The sequence below is a fragment of the Equus caballus genome, chromosome 17 (assembly GCF_041296265.1).
Source record: "Equus caballus isolate H_3958 breed thoroughbred chromosome 17, TB-T2T, whole genome shotgun sequence".
Classification (NCBI taxonomy): domain Eukaryota; kingdom Metazoa; phylum Chordata; class Mammalia; order Perissodactyla; family Equidae; genus Equus; species Equus caballus.
In genome coordinates, this window is record NC_091700.1 from 70,464,858 (window position 1) to 70,482,672 (window position 17,815).

At 35.8% G+C, this 17,815-nt stretch overlaps 1 protein-coding gene across 30 annotated transcripts in view; it reads right to left on the reverse strand.

The window, feature by feature from the left end:
• MYCBP2 (MYC binding protein 2) overlaps positions 1 to 17,815 on the reverse strand; it is a 256,284-nt gene that overhangs the window by 140,043 nt on the left and 98,426 nt on the right. For all 30 annotated transcript variants that reach the window (XM_070239261.1, XM_070239263.1, XM_070239259.1 and 27 more), the window contains 5 exon segments: positions 14,638 to 14,842; positions 13,575 to 13,728; positions 4,437 to 4,609; positions 3,236 to 3,361; positions 3,021 to 3,148 (listed from right to left, as the gene is read on the reverse strand). In XM_070239261.1, the coding sequence (XP_070095362.1) occupies positions 3,021 to 3,148; positions 3,236 to 3,361; positions 4,437 to 4,609; positions 13,575 to 13,728; positions 14,638 to 14,842 (786 nt within the window).

The window sequence follows — 17,815 nt, forward strand, 5'->3', positions numbered from 1 at the left end:
CATGTTTGAGAAACAAGGGCAGGCTGGTGTGACTGGATTAGAATGAAGGAACTAGTATAACTTAAGGATGGAGTGATGATGGCAGTCAGTTCTGATGGTGTTTTGTAGGCTCTTGTGAGGTCTTTGGCTTTTATTCCAAAATAGGAAGACACTGCAGAAATCTGAACAGAGGGGTGGCATTCTCTGGTGTACATTTGAAGAGAATCACACTGCTGTGTTGAGAACAGACTGAAGAAAGCATGGAGATAAGGAGGATATAAGTTGGGAGGGTACTGTAATAATCCAGGTGAGCATGGCTGTGGTTTGGATCAACTTGGTACCAGGGAGAGTTTTTAGAAGTAGTTAGATCCTGGATTTATTTTCAAAGTGCAGCCAACAATATTTGCTGATAAAGTGGACGCAGGGTGTGAAAGAAAAGAGAGAAGTCAAGAATGACTCCAAGATTTTTGGCCTGCATAATTGGAAGAATGAAGTTAACTCTATTCTGAGTCAGTTAACTAGGATAGGGAAGAACATGAGAACAGCAAGTTAAGAGAGATCATCAGAAGCCTAGTTTTGAATGTGTTACATCCAAAATGCCTATTAGCTATCAAAAGTAGAGATGCAGAGTAGGCAGTTATATATATAACTTTGGAGGTCTCTAAGTTTGAGAGTGATCAGAGAAAAAATACTTAAAGCCATAAGACTGGACCACCATGGGGTGAGTAGACTTTAAAAAGATGTCCCAGACTGAGTTCTGGCATTCCAACATTTAAAGGTCAGGAAGACAATTAGTAACCAGCAGAAGAGTAAGAAGAGCAGTCAGTGAGACCGAGGAAACCAGTGTGGTGTCTTGGGAGCCAAGTGAAGAAAGTGTTTCAAAGAAGAGCTCAATTGGATTAAATTCTGTTGATTGGTTAAGGAAGATGAGGACTGAGACTTGACCCTTGGCTTTAGCAATACAGAGTCATTAGTATCCTTGACAGGAGTAGTGTCAGTGGAGAGGTTGGGGAAAAAACTTGATTAAAGTAGGTTCAAGAAGGAACGGGAAGAGAGAGAATGGAGACAGAAAGTTAAGAAGATGCACAGAATCCAGCTAGATGGCTAATCTAAGACAAGTAGCTTTGCCTAGGGTAGTGATGGAAGTCTTTTTCAGGAGAGGAAAGAGATGAAAGAGGACCTATCAAGAAAGACAACTCGGTTTCTGGCTTATGTAACAAGCGTATGGTGAGTGGTACTATTCAAGAGAGAGGGATCACTGGAAGAGAACCAAGTCATGTGGAAGAGCATGAATTCAATTGAGATATAATGACTGACAACTGGCATGCCTTTAAAACATTACATGGAAACGGATGAAGGAAGTGTGAACTAGAGATAGAAATTTGGGCATCATGGTGTGCTGACAGCTATTGAAACTTCAGGCTTAGAAGAGAATGCCTAGGATAAAATAAGGAGTGAAGAAATAGGGCCCAGGGCTGGGCCTAGAAGGGCTCCAACATTCAGTTGCCTGATAGAAGAGGAAAAACCTACAGAGGAGACACAAGAAACAACCAGAAACATGAAAACAAAACAAAACAAAACAAAGTAAAGAAGAGGCTTACTGCTAGGAAAAAAATGTATACCTTAGAGTGGTGAAGGGGGAAAAAACAAAAAGACACCTGTAGGAAGGCCTCAGTCCACTCAACGAATAACTAAATACAAAGGCAAGATCATGTCCAGAGAAGGAGAGGAGTAAGTGAGGATATGAGACTTGAAAAAGAAAAGTAGTGTCGATATAAAAACAACATAATGGAAGACCTCTATAACTCTATACCACAACTACTGGAGACAGGGTCCACTATGGTGTTCACTACTATAAAAAAGAGCCTTTCATGGCCAGGAAAAAATATATCTTCCTGATAAGCTTAGTTTGCCGACAGACACTCCAGCAAGAACTACAGAAGTCACTGAGTTTGTTTTTCTATCTTGACTCTGAATCAAGACATCCTAAAACAACCAGTTCAAAGCAGGTACTCTGTAATGAGCCACAACTAAAACTATTGTTTTTCTTATATCAACATATATATGCCACAGATGTCCTTAATCATTATTCCATCCCTACTCTTTGTATAACTCCAGGGACTTTTAACTTTTATTTTCTTCATTTCTATGTTATCTGAATTTTTTTTAGCACATGTATTCCAATTATAACCAGAAATAAGCAAATACTTTTTGAAGTTTGTCAGTTCTGGCTGGGCCTCTATGGGAAGCGTCCTCACAAACCATCACTATATGGGAGTTTTAACATATTAATATAATTTTTAGATATTATTGAGAGAACTAAGAAAATACCTCCTGAGCAAATGGCATTTAATTAAGATGAAGTCTGCTATTAAAATTAATGTAGAAACTATAATTTTCTCTTTTACTTTAAGAGCAAAATCAGTTCATTTGAGAAGTAGAATATTTAAGCTATTAGTGAATTTTCAAAGAAAGAGCATATCCTTTGCTGCATGTAATTGCTGGCGTTTTCTAAGATGAATAGTGTGGTAAACTTATGACTCTTGATTAATTTCAGTTTGTCTACCAGAGGGAATCCAGCCCCTATACTCTGTCTCTCACTTCATCCCTGGTCCCCATTCCTGGGGTGACGATGTCTGGTTACATAGTATTTGGCAATAAAAATGCTAAAAACTTTTAAAGCCATATCAAAATGTCCCTGCATCAAAACAGTTGTGCCTCCTGTCATTAAAAGACTACAAGAAAGTAGGCACATAGAAAGTTACTGCTGTTCCCAGGCCACCAGGAAGTACAGCACAAAGGACCGAGACTGACTATTTAAGTCCTTTTCAGTCTAAAATCCTTGAAAAATCATTTTCTACTCATTTTACTCCCTTACTATGTGACTTTTGATTTTTTAATGAATTAAGTTAGTAGCGTTATACTAGACTTCAGCAATGTCTCAAGTCCTTTTTAAAAAGAGGCATTAAATAAAATAATAAACTAAGTCAAAAATCAGTATCCTCAAACAAAAAGGGCAATGGCATCAACGAACTGCTTACCTTAATTTTAGCAGTATATTCTCCTCTACCTCCAAACAGACCAAGACCACCAAGCAAAATATCGGTGTCAGCACTGAAACGGATAGCTTCCACGGAATGGGCAGAGTAACCCCAGCCCCCGCCATGACCTGAAAGATACAAATAATAATTTATGTTTTAAAATATCCATATGTTTCAGTTATAAGACAGTATCTCCTAAACATAAACATACATACTTTCAAACCTATTCACTACACTATAATCTTCTTTGGAATAAACTTTCATTACTGCTTGAGTCTCTTCTTCCGTACTTGCGACACCCATTTTTAAATCCTGCATAGTTGCCAAGGTATCAAGACAACCTAAAAAGAAACGGACAAAAATTCAATTCCTTGAAATTAAAATTTCCCGTAATATTAAAGATATGAATGCTGGGGATAATTAAATAATAAACTCTGAGGGTGCTCAACAAATTTATTCCAAGCTTTAAGCAACATTTCATGGAATACTTAAAACCTATAAAAATTCTCCTCTGCCTGGGTAATTACCATATTTAAACATATATCATAATGTTTTACACAAAACTGTATCTTTGAAACATTGGAATGGCTTAATTGTTGAACCCTTACAAGGTTCTTCCTTTTGTGAAACTCTCTAAATTACTTTAGTTTGATTCTTAAAGTCCCATTTGAGAAAGACACAGTAGCCTAAGATAACTTTAATTGATGCTAGTTTGGGATATTTATTATGGTTATGAGATGAAATTTGTGGAAAAAGCAGCAAGGAATTATGTTTATGATCTAGTAATTATGTTTAGAAATATGATTTCACAATTGGAAATTCTAGATAAACATAAATGAGTGCTTAAAAATTATCTTTAATAATGTTTAAAAGCAATAAAATAAGTAGTTGTGTGGATTCATATAAAATTTCCAGCAACAGAATATATACTGTAAAAGCCCTATATCTCAAATTAATTTAATAGTAGTGAAGATAATGTGCTGTGGAAAACGGTGCTACGTAAGAAGAGAGAGAAGTAGTATCTATAAAATTGATATAATATTTTATAGAATTTATTTTATAATGTATATAAATTAAATATTATAATTAAATATTTGAATATTTAACCTAGATCTCTAAAGTTTATATTCAAGTTAAGCAAAATAAGATTTTTAAAGATCTACCTATTAGGAAAATTATATTCAGGACTGCTTTTATATTTGGGCATATATGAATCCTTCATAGTGTTGGTATAAGTCTGATATATTGTTTTCTGTAGGATAAACTTCTTAAAGTTAGAGGATTTAACTTATTTTGCACGTAGCATATTATTGCTTAACAAACGTGACAGACTGATATACAAATTTAAATACTCTAGAAAAAAATTCCTCAGCACACATTAATGAAAATTAGCTGGTTATCAAATAGCAACCCTACCTAGAATGTGCAAAGCTGCATGAGATCGAGTGGTGAGAGCCCTTGATCCTGTTGGTAAGGCAAGTTCAGGACTTAGAATACTACATCTGGACTGCATGTCTGCTACAGAGGGAAGTCTGGCATCAGCAACAACTGCATTGTAACACCAGAGTTCTCTAGTATTCGGTCGAAACCTTTCAAGAAAGAAAATAATTACAGCACCTCAACATAATAGTTTCATTTAAGAAAAACTTCTGAAGTATAGTTGATAATACAAAGAGAACACACAGCCAGCTTAAACAGGATAAAATGTACCTCATTATTTTCCATACTTGACCTAAACATATAAATAAAATGATTTATGTCACAATAAGTGAAATAATTTGAACAAAACAGTAAAATAGATGACAATACTTCATGAATAATAGAGTAACAGTATATTTAACAGTCTGATGCGTACATATAAATATGAAGCTTTTGTACAACAAAAACTCCATGAAAAAAGTTTAAAGACAAAGGATAAGTTAAAAGAAAATATGTGAAACATACATATGAGACAAAACACAATATCCATAAGGTGTAAGAGTTACAGCAAGCCACTGAGACAATCAATCCAATACCCAAAACGGCAAAAGACACGGAAGGCTGTTCTTAGAAAGGAAGCACAAACAGAAGGTGTGCAGATGTTCAACCTTACGAGAAAACAGCAAAGCATCAATAAAAACCATAAGGTGCTCACAATGCCCTCTTGCCGTTATCTCATTGCTTTTATCGCTTTCATAACAAAATTCTCAAAAAGCTGTCTCTACTTCTTTACCTCTTTTATTCCATGAATTCTTTTTTGGAAAGTTGTTTTTATCAACTACTGAGTACACACAAAAGAACAGTAACAAAATATTTTAAAAATAAGGTATGATGAATAATGACACGCTGTACACTAGTAAAAAGAACTTTACCATCATCTTTTAATTACCCTGTGTCTCTCTTTCTACTCAATTCCTTTTCAAACATCTTGAAATTTAAAATTTATCATTCCCTTGCTTTTCTTCATGATTTTTCCTATGTTTGTATCAAAATAGTATCTTATTTAAGTTTCATGTTTTTGAATGGAATACGAACAGGATATACACTTTATTCTTCTGTGGCTTGCTTTCTTCAAACAATAGAATATTCTTACAATATGTTTATACAGAGGCATATGGCTCATTCTCATTGTCATAGAGTATTTGTCATGTCATCATCACAACTAATTATCCCTTCTACTATTGATGGCAAAAACATGAAAACTACTCAATTTTTCATTACAAAAAATGCTGCTATAGACAACCTTATTCAAAGCTCTTAAAGCATAGGTACAAGAGTACAACAAAATCTTCATTCTTTCTCTCGTTGGTATGTCTACACAGAAAACACTGATCCCCTTGAAAATTTGATTCATGTCAGATATAGCTGACATTTAAGATTAGTTAAGAAAGGATGGTCTTCTCAATCAATGGTGCTTGATGATCCAAATTTTCTAAATATAAAAGCACTTAAATCCAGCAATCCCAATTCTGGGCATATATCTAAAAGAACTGAAAGCAGGATCCTGAAGAGATATTTGCACACCAAATGTTCATTGCAGCCTTAGCCACACTAGCCAAGAGGTGGAAGCAACCCAACTGCCCATGGATAGATGAATGGATAAACAAAATGCAGTAGAAACATACAATGGACTATTACTCGGCCTTAAAAAGGAAGGAAATCCTGTCACACGCTACAGAGTAGATGAACCTTGAGGGCATTATGCTAAGTGAAATAAGCCAGTCACAAAAAGACAACTATTGCATGATTCCACTTATATAACTAAAGTAGTCAAATTCATAGAAACAGAAAGTAGAATGGTGGTTGCCAGGGGCTAGAGGAAGGGAGAAATGAAGAGCTGTCCCTTGGGTACAGAATTTCACTTTTGCAGGATGAAAACATTCTGGAGATCTATTGTATAACCATGTGAATATACTTAACACTACTGAATTGTACACTTAAAAATGGTTAAAATGGTAAATTTTATGTTATGCCTTTCACTACAATTAAAAATAAAAAAATACACTTAAAAATAATACTTGGCACAGAATAAATTCCATGAAAGCAGCTGCTATAATTAGTAGCATTAATATTATTGTATTATTGCTTTTTAATTTAATCTATTGATCTTATTGTTGCTCTTTTGTAGATGATCATTCTTTTCTTTTGGTCTTTTTGTTCTATAAGTTCACTATAATGTCTCTTGATTGCAGATAATAGAAACACATTGTTTCTAATATCTGTGGATTCAAATCGCTTTTTGGTTCTGAAAAATTCTTAGGCATTATTTCTTCAAACATTGCTTCTCCTCTATTTTCTCTAATCTCTAATACTTCCTTCTTGGATGTCTATTAGATCTTCTCATTATATTCTTCAAATCTCTTAACTTTCATATTCTTTATATTCTTGTCTCTGTGGCAGTTTGGGTAATTTCACCTGTTTGAATCTCCTGATCTACTCATGCATTTGTTTAAAAAACTATTCTTCATTTATACAAGTTCTGCTGGTTGTTTTTCAAATATACCTCATTGAGTCTCATTCTGAGTCTCTTTTTTTTTTTTTGAGAAAGATTAGCCCTAAGCTAACGTCTGTCACCAATCCTCCTCTTTTTGCTGAGGAAGAGTGGCCCAGAGGTAACATCTGTGTCCATCTTCCTCTATTTATACGTGAGACACCTGCCACAGCATGGCTTGATAAGTGGTGCATAGGTCCATGCTCGGCATCCAAACCAGCGAACCCTGGGCCACCACAGTGGAACACACAAACCTAACTGCTGCGCCACCAGGCCGGCCCCATTCTGAGTCTCTTCTGCTTGCTCAATTTGGAGGTTCCATCACTTACTTTTTAAACATTTCATACACTGTTATATTCTGACAACTGCAAGTTCTGAAATTGATCCTGTTGCTTGTTCTTTTGCTAAATTTCACTAACAGTGATACTCCTTATATGTTAAGCAATCTTAGACTTTGTGCTCTTATTTGATTGACTCTTAATTACTTAAAAACCTATGGGCCTAAATGGAGGAGACTTTTCTCTAAAGATGATTTACACTTGTCTTCTGCTGGAGACAAAGGGGTATTACCTATCTGATCCCACTTTAGCATCATTCCAAGGCCAGAAACTTAATCGGAGAGTTTCAGGATGAGTTTCCATCGCCCTCACCTTGCAGTGGGCCCAATCTGTTTGCCAAATTGCAGTGCTGATATCAGCATTTGCCCTCAGCGAGATCCTGTACTTATAGTGTTGACTACTTACTGCTCAAGTGTCACTTCATGGAGGTATGATTTTTATATTCTGCTGGGGTAGCAATACTTACATAGGACAAAATAGACTTTAAAACAAAAACCAACAAGAGAAAAAGAAGGGCACTGTATAATGATAAAGGGAACAATTCAACAAGAGGATTTAACACTTGTAAACATCTATGCACCCAACATAGGAGCACTGAAATATATAAAGAAATTATTAACAGACATAAAAGGAGAAATAGTAACACACTAATAGTAGGGGACTTTCACACTCCACTTACATCAATGGATAGATCATCCAAACAGAAGCTCAATAAGGAAACACCGGCCCTAAATGACACAGACCAGATGGGCTTAGCAGATATATACAGAACATTCCATCCAAAAACCACAGAATACACACTCTTTTCAAATGTACACAGAACACTCTCCAGGATACATCACATATTAGGCCATAAAACAAGTCTAAATAAATTTAAGAAGATAGAAATAATAGCAAGCATCTTCACAGACCACAAGGGTATGAAACTAGAAATCAACTACAGGAAGAAAATTAGAAAAGCCACAAATATGTGGAGATTGAATAAAATGCTACTGAACAACGATTGGATCAATGCAGAAATCAAAGGAGAAATCAAAATATACCTGGAAACAAATGAAAATGAAAATAAGACATGCCAAAACTTATGGGATACAGCAAAAGCAGTTCTAAGAGGGAAGTTTATGGCAATACAGGCCTACCTCAAGAAACAAGAAAAATCCCAAATAAACAATCTAACAGTGCACCTAAAGGAACTGGAAATAGGAGAACAAAGCCCAAAATCAGTAGGATGAAGGGAAAAAAATTAGAGCAGAAATAAATGAAATAGAGACTTAAAAAACAACAGGAAAAAAAATCAATGAAACTAAGAGTTGGTTCTTTGAAAAAATAGACAAACCTTTAGCTAGACTCACCAAGAAAAACAGAGAGAAGGTTCAAAAAAAAAAAAAAGAAGGCTCAAATAAATAAAATCGAAATGAAAGAGAAATTACAATGGACACCTCAAAAATACAAAAGATTATAAGAGAATACTACAAAATGCTATATGCCAACAAACTGGATAATACAGAGGAAATGGGTAAATTCTTAGAATCATACAACCTTCCAAAAGTGAATCAAGAAGAAACAGAGAATTTGAATAGACCAATCACCAGTAAGGGGATTGAAACAGTAATCAAAAATCTCCCAAAAAATGAGTCCAGGACCAGATGGCTTCTGTGGTGAATTCTACCAAACATTCAAAGAAGACTTAATACCTGTCCTTCTCAAACTCTTCCAAAAAACTGAAGAGGAGGGGAAGCTTCCTAACTCATTCTATGAAGGCAACTTTATCCTGATACTAAAATTAGACAAGAACACAAAAAAAGGAAATTACAGGCCAATATCACTGATGAACATCGATGCAAAAATCCTCAACAAAATACTAGCAAATCAAATACAACAATACATTAAATGTATGATGATGATGTATGATGATCACACCATGATGAGTGGGATTTATTCCAGGGATGCAGGGATGGTTCACCATCTGCATATCAATCAACGTGATACACCACATAAACAAAATGAAGACTAAAAATCACACGATCATCTCAATAGATACAGAGAAAGGATTTGGCAGGATACAGCATCCATTTATGATAAAAAAAACTCTGAATAAAATGGATATAGAAGGAAAGTACCTCAACATAATAAAGGCCATCTATGACAAATGCGCAGCTAATATCATTCTCAATGGAAAAAAATTGAAAGCTATCCCTCTAAGAACAGGAATGAGACAAGGATGCCCACTCTCAGCACTCTTATTTAACATAGTATTGGAGGACTTAGCCAGAGCAATCAAGCAAGAAAAAGGAATAAAAGGGATCCAAATTGGAAAGGAAGAAGTGAAACTTTCATTATTTGCAGATGACATGATTTTATATATAGAAAACCCTAAAGAATCCACCTAAAAACTTTTAGAAATAATAAGTGAATAAAGTTGCAAGATACAAAATCAACATACAAAAGTCAGTTGCATTTCTATACACTACTAACAAAGTAGCAGAAAGAGAAATTAAGAATATAATCCCACTTACAACTGCAACAACAACAAAAAATACCTAGGAATAAACTTAAGCAAAGAGGTGAAAGACCTGTACACTGAAAACTATTAAATATTACTGAAGGAAACTGAAGACAGAAAGAAATGGAAAGATATTCCATGCTCTTGGATTAGAAGAATTAACATAGTTAAAACATCCATACTTCCTAAAGCAATCTATAGATTCAAAGCAATCCCTATCAAAGTTTCAACAACATTTTTCACAGAAATAGAACAAAGAATCCTAAAATTTATATGCAACAACAAAAGACTCCAAAGAAAGAACAAAGAGAGAACAAAGAACAAAGCTGGAGGAATCACACTCCTTCACTTCAAAATATACTACAAAGCTATAGTAATCAAAACAGCATGCTACTGGCACAAAAACAGACACACAGATCAATGGAACAGAATCAAGAGCCCAGAAATAAATCCACACATCTATGGACAGCTAATTTTTGACAAGGGAGCCAAGAACATACAATGGAGAAAGTCTCGTCAATAAATGGTGCTGGGAAAACTGGACAGCCACAGGCAAAAGAATGAAAGGAGACCATTATCTTACACCATACCCCAAAATTAACTCAAAATGGATTGAAGACATGAATCTAAGACCTGAAACCATGAAACTCCCAGAAGAAAACATAGTCAGTTCACTCTTTGACATCTGTCTTAGCAGCATATTTTCAAGTACCATGTCTGCCCAGGCAAGGGAAACAATAGAAAAAATAAACAAATGGGATTACATTAAACTAAAAAGCTTTTGTACAGCAAAGGAAACCATCAACAAAATGAAAAGACAACCTAACAATTGGGAGAAGATATTTTCAAACCATATAACTGATAAGGGGTTAATATCCAAAACATATAAAGAACTCATACATCTAAGTCAACAAAAAAACTAACCACCCAATTAAAAAATGGGAAAAAGATCTGAATAGACAATGCTCTAAAGAAGATATACAGATGATGAACAGGCACATGAAAAAGATGTTCAACATCACTAATTTTCAGGGAAATGAAAATCAAAACTACAATGAGATATCATCTCACGTCCATCAGAATGGCTATAATTAATAAGCCAGGAAACAATAAGTGTTGGAGAGGATGTGGAGAGAAGGGAACCCTCATACACTGCTTGTGAGAGTGCAAACTGGTGTGGCCATTATGGAAAACAATACGGAGATTCCTCAAAAAATTAATAGAACTACCATATGATCCAGCTATTCCACTGCTGGGTATTTATCCAAAGAATATGAAAACACGAATGCATAAAGATACGTGCACTCCTATGTTCATCACAGCATTATTCACAATATCTAAGATTTGGAAGCAACCTAGTGCCCATTAAGGGACAAATGGATAAAGATGTGGTAGATATACATGATAGACTACTACTCAGCCATAAAAAATGATGAAACCTGGGTTTTTGTGAGAACATGGGTGGACCTTGAAGGTATAATGCTCAGCAAAATAAGTCAGAGGGAGATAGTCAAATACTTTGTGATCTCACTCATAAATAGAAAATAACAACAGACACACACATCGAGACAGAGATTGGATTGCTAGTTACCAGAGAGGAGGGGGAGGGAGGAGGGCGAGAGGGGTGATTAGGTACATGCGTGTGGTGATTGATTGTACTTTGTCTTTGGGTGGTGAGCATGATGTAATCCACACAGAAAGTGAAATATAATGATGTACCCTCGAATATATATACATACATATATATATATATATATATATATACACATATATATAATGTTATAAACCAATGTTACCACAATAAAAAAAAATACAACAGGAAGCAGACTCAGGGCAGAAGGAAAGTCAAAGTAAGCTAATACCGAATCTGCAATGTTTTTGAAAGCTGTAAAATGCAAGTACCCTGCTAAAAAACACAATGGACACAAAGCAGCCTGAAGTAAGGATAAGGTAACAAACTCTGATCCTGATTAAGGGAAAACACCTTCCAGCTGTTTCACTGAAACAGAGAAGGAGACTGCCCTCATCTTTTAATCTCCCTTTTGGAACAAGGGGCTAAATCAGGACCTGGCAAGGCATTTGAGATCATCTGACCCACTGCTACTACCACATGTGAGAAGGCAAGGTTCAATGCACTGGACTGCACACTTCTGAGTCCTGTTAACACTCCAAGGAAATGGCTCTAGTCTACTGTTAGAATCTCAGTTCTACTGTTACCTCTAATTTAGAGAATGAATTTCTAATTTAGCGAATGTATCCAAAAACAAACTCCATACTGCCAATTTCAATTTTTATTTTGTTACGCAAATTTACTTCATTTAAAAATAAAAGATATAAGGATTATAGAAAGTAAAATATCAATTCAAACCTAGATCCAAACCAGAGCCTACTTTTTGCTAAGTCTCTTGTACACTGACATCTAATCAGTAAACAATTGAGGACAATTCTGTCTTTACACCACTCGCCTCTCTATCCCCTCCACTCTATCCCACTGTGACCACTCTAATTTTGGTTCTTAGTACCTCATGTCTTAAGAATTACTCTAAGACTACTCCCCTCTAGTCTCTTGTTATCTAATCTATCCTGTTTAATGCTGCTAAGGAGAGCTAAAAGCACAACTCAATTCTGGCCTCCAGGCCTTCACACAAAATGCCCAACAGACAGTAAGCTGGTCAGCAACCTGGGAAGAACTCTAATTCCTTTACCCCGAATGCAGGCCTCAGGAATGAAAACACGGCCTCTTAAGACTTGCCTGGCTGATGGAGAGTAAAGGAGGCATGGGCAGAGAAGCAAGACAGAGAAAGTCTTTTCCCTCTCCTGACTCAAGCCACTTAAACCTTTCAACTTATCTGAACTCCTGCCTACTAAGGCTGGCAAATAAACAATGCCAGAGGCGGAAAACATGCTAAGTCCTGTGATAAGCCACTCTGGTAATGGTGGGGTACACCTCCTACTAGTATTCAAAGCTAGAAATGCTGAGAAGGATAACTCTATTCTTTACTCATTATGTATATAAAGCACCATAATAAATTTTAAACAAATAATATAATTTCTTGAATCTCTTGTGTACCTGTATCCATCTCTACATTTTTACTGTTTCCAGAGTGTGATAACCCTGCACATTTCTCTACCAACATGAGAATTTTGTTATGTACATTCTTAAAGGGAAAAGCTCATTTATCTCATTTATTCTGTACTGTCTTTAGTGTAATTTCTTCTACATAGTTGGCAATAATAAGATATTTATGGGAACAAGAAACAGAATGAATCCTAGACAATATAGACAAGATTACTGATAGACTAAAAATAATTAACAATAAAACTCTTGAAAGTAAACTGCTTATTACAATGACAGTAGCCAACACTTCTGTAGCACCTACTACGTGCCTCTGCTCTAAGTTCTTCAAGCCTCATCACAATATATGGGGTGGGTACTATAATTATCCCTACTTTATAAGTGAGAAAAATGAGACACAGAGAGTCAAAGTAACTCCTCCAAGGTGACATGGAAAGCAAATTGTGAAGCTGGGATAAACGTAGGCAGTCTGGCTCAGAATGCATGTTCTTAACCACCACCCCATCCTATAACGGTTCCTGTGAATCACTATGACAGAAGTGTAGTTAACAAACAGGAGAGTTTTCATGTGTGAAGAGTCTGCCTATACATGAATTTCATACTATCACAACAGTATAATTTGATCAAAATTTATTTACTACACTATTTTATAAACAGAGAAGCTTACCTCCAAATGACATCATACACAGGATCAAGACACACACCAAATCCTTGTAGATCCTCTTGTTCAGAGTCATTAAAAGTTTTACAACTCCCATCGACTTTATTTATTAGAAGACATTTGAATGGAGGGGGTTCTGATATAGAAGCAGGCACCAAGCCTTGGGGAAAAATATTTACATATTTTAAAGATGCATTACCTTTTCATACTCCCCCCAACTTATAAGGTAAGTATTACTTATAAGGTAAGTATTGTTATCTCCATTTTACAGATGAAGAAATTGAGACTTAAAGATGTTAAGTAACTAAAAATCTTTAAGTAGCAGAATTAGGACTAAAACCTCAGGCTGTCTAAATTCACAATATACACTCAATTTCTACGCTATACCACTCCATTCTATATTATTCATGATACCATGGACACAAGTATGGATTAATACCTTGGTCTTAATGAGACTTCAAAGTTTGATTTATGTAATCTTCCATAAAATTTAATTTCTACCCTTTATTTAACAAGAATCAATGCAGAAAAATTTCTTCTTCCAATATAGGTTTTCTTTTGTGTGTGAAGAAGTTTGGCCCTGAGCTGATATCGGTTGCCCGTCTTCCTCTTTTTGCTTGAGGAAGATTGTTGCTGAGCATCTGTGGCAATTTTCCTCTATTTTGTACGTGCGACACCACCACAGTAAATGGCTTGATGAGCAGTGTGTAGGTCCATGCCTGGGATCCAAACCTATGAACCCCAGGCCACCAAAGCGGAGCACACGAACTCAACCACTATGCAACTGGGCCAGCCACGCCAGTCTAGGTTTTATCCTACTACAATTTAGCTCATATTACTACCACTCTTTAGCTTACAAATACTTTGGTTTCTAGATCTCCCAATTATTTCATTCTTCTAGCACATAGACACAGATAAACACAGATACTTAGAAGCTTCTTTTAAACTTCTTTAAACAGAAAGAAAAAAAAGCTACAAGACTATATCTCATAACAGGAAAAGATGAACCATTTACTACCAGTCAAGACAAGGATTTTTGGGGAGGACGTTTGTTTGTGATGAGTATTACCTATTATGTGTTTACTGGCAAAAATTTCTGATGTAGCAAGCACATGAGAATTAATAAGTGCTTCATCAATTCGTAAGAAAGTCTGGTCACCACTTGCACCTATCCAGGTAGCTTTTCTTCCATATTTTGATCCAATGTTAGGCATGGGAGCTGGTTTTGCATTCCAATATGGCACATCCAAAATTGGTCTGCCCAGTTGTCCTTTCTAAAAGATTAAACAGACCATATTAACAATATTACTGGATAAATAATCTATAATTTTTTATAAAGTTAAGGAGACAGTAGACAAAAATAGCTCTATGAGACATTATTCTTCATCAATTGTTAGTAGTGTTTTTTAACAAATGACATTTATGTGAAATTTGGACCAAAGATTTATAAAGGGATAACACAATTTCTACTATTCCTAGGAATTTTCCCCCTAATAAACCACAAATTGCATTATTAAGAAAAATAATAATAAGATTAAAGTATTTCCATGCAAGAAATCTCCTTGAAGTATTGTGACTATCTTCACTACATTTAAATGAAAAGTATAATAAATATACAATATGTTAAAAAATTAGCATTACAAATCGTTCATTTAAAAAAATCACTTTTATATTTTAAGTTGATAGTATAACAGAAAGTCACTGTTGAACTCACAGAGTCTGAAAATATTTGGGTAAAAGATCAAAATCATAAATACTGCAACTGTGAAGACAATTAGAAAATTACGTATTTTCCTCATGATCATATGTTAATAAGTTATTTATGTTTCAAGATAAACAGCAAAATCAATGGTAAGGAATGATGTCTTAAGTTAATAACTGTTAACTCACTTAAAAAGTATGGCTGTCTATAGGTACCTGGTTAAGTAAGAGTTTAAAAAGTAATAGAAAGTTTCTCACTACTAAGCTAGCAGCTGTAAAAGACAGTTGATGTTGGACTGGTAACTACTCATCCTCCCCTGGCTCAGGGGCTCAGCGTTTTCCTTCTAAAAACCCTCTGCAGGGTAGAAAATGCTCTACCATGGCACCCAGGGTTATCTACAAGTGATAGGAATGAGAAACCATAGCAAAAAACCCAAAGAACAGGGGAGCCTGGAGCACTGCAAACAGCCTAGTTAAGTTCTCACCTGACAACCAGGTTTCTGGTAAGTTCTATGACTCCTTCAACACCACAGCAAGAAAGCACAGCCACAAAGTGACTGCAGAAGCAACAGAGCTTCAGTCCCTGGGCTGAACCAGGGGAGGGAAAAGTGGCAAGCACATGAGAGAGAAGCAGCCAAAAAATGTTAGTGTTTATTCTCAGCTTATTTCAATATCTATCCTTATTATTATTATTATTATTTTTGGAGGAAGATTAGTCCTAAGCTAACATACACTGCCAATCCTCCTCTTTTTGCTGAGGAAGACTGGCCCTGAGCTAACATCTGTGCCCATCTTCCTCTACTTTATACGTGGGGTGCCTGCCACAGCATGGCTTGATGAGCCATGCTAGGTCTGTGCCCAGGATCAGAATCAGTGAACCCCGGGTGGATGAAGTGGAGCGTGCAAACTTAACCACTATGCCAACAGGCTGCCCCTTTACCCTTATTTTTTAACAACAAAGAAAAGGAACATAAAAATGTGAACAGTGAGCAAAGTACATCATACTCAGGGATATATTATGCTATTGGAGGAAAAAGAAATTAATTCTATTTTTCATTGACTATTGAAACAAATATCTATTCCCTTATTATCAACCAACTAATGTGAAGAAAAGTAGTCCAAAAATATGACAAGCGTCTGGACAGCTCCATGGGATTCAGGCTGTGGTTATAAATAAGCCACATTCAAATTCATAAAAGTTCACAAGTAGGACTGCTGGGGATACAGGAGAATAATGGTTGTCTGATTTCAAATACTACCACTCACATTTCTCCCAAAACAACATAAAACCAAAAAACAGAGCAAAGAAAATCACACGACTCAAGCTTTCAGCAATATTAGGAAACAGCACATCTCAGGACCTTCCAGTGACCTGTAACAGAGAAGAAACCAAATTCCAACAGAGTTTTCTCTACCCACCTGCCACTGCAAGCCTGAGCAGGTGGTAAGTGCAAAAGGGGAGGCTTAAAAGGGAGAGGAGTATAGCAGACTTAGAAAAAGCACTGGCAAAATCATCCCCTCAAGGAGAAAATCCAACCCTTAATGTCGAAATACTAAATATGTATAAGGGCTTGAAGGCTCATAGCATCAGCTACAGGAAAAAGGCTCCAAAGTGTGCAGGACCATTTCTCACTCATCAGAATGATGCACATTAAAAGGTTTGTCAACACATTCTATTGGCAAGGCTGTGGAGAAATGGGCACTCTCATACACTGCTGGTAAGAATGCAAAATAGAGGAGAATTAATATCTCACAAAACTACATAGGCATTAACCTTCAACCCAGCAATCTTACATCCAGAAATTTAGCTCAAAGATATACCTCTAACAATATTCATTGCTATTTTGCAAAATACTGGAAAGTACTTAAATGTCCAAGCATAAGAAATTGATTGAATAAGCTATAGTACATATACACAATGTACTATGCGGATGTTAAAAAAAAGAATAAAAATATCTATAAACTGATATGGAAAGATTCTGGGAGATACAGTAAAGTGAAAAGAGCAAAGTGTAGAAGAGCATATATAAAATGCTTCCTTTTAAAAAATAAAGGGAAATAATTATATATACGTATATACACACACATAGCTATATCTAGATCAATACAGATACAGATAGATAGACAGTGTGTGCTTATTTATTTATTAATTTTTACAAGAAGGAACACAGGAAGAATGAACTGAAAAACAATGAAGTTTGTTACCTACAAGCATGGAGCAAAGGGGGTAGGGAGGCAGAGATGCCAGGGATATGGGAGGGAATGACACTTGATTGAGTATACCATTTTTATATAACTTAACTTTTGTAAACATGTTAATGTTCTACATATTCAAAAAATAAAATTCCATCTAAGGATGTAGGAGGAGGGATCCTTAAACTAAAAGCAAACTGAAACAGCATATTGGACCACAAACCCCACTCCTTGGAAGTGTGAGAGCTCCAAGTTGGCAGGACATGGTAGGGGTCAGCATTTTAACCAGTGCCTTCCTAGGGAAGGCTAGGAAGATGGTAACAATCTTCAATCTTCAATCTAGGGAGAAGAGG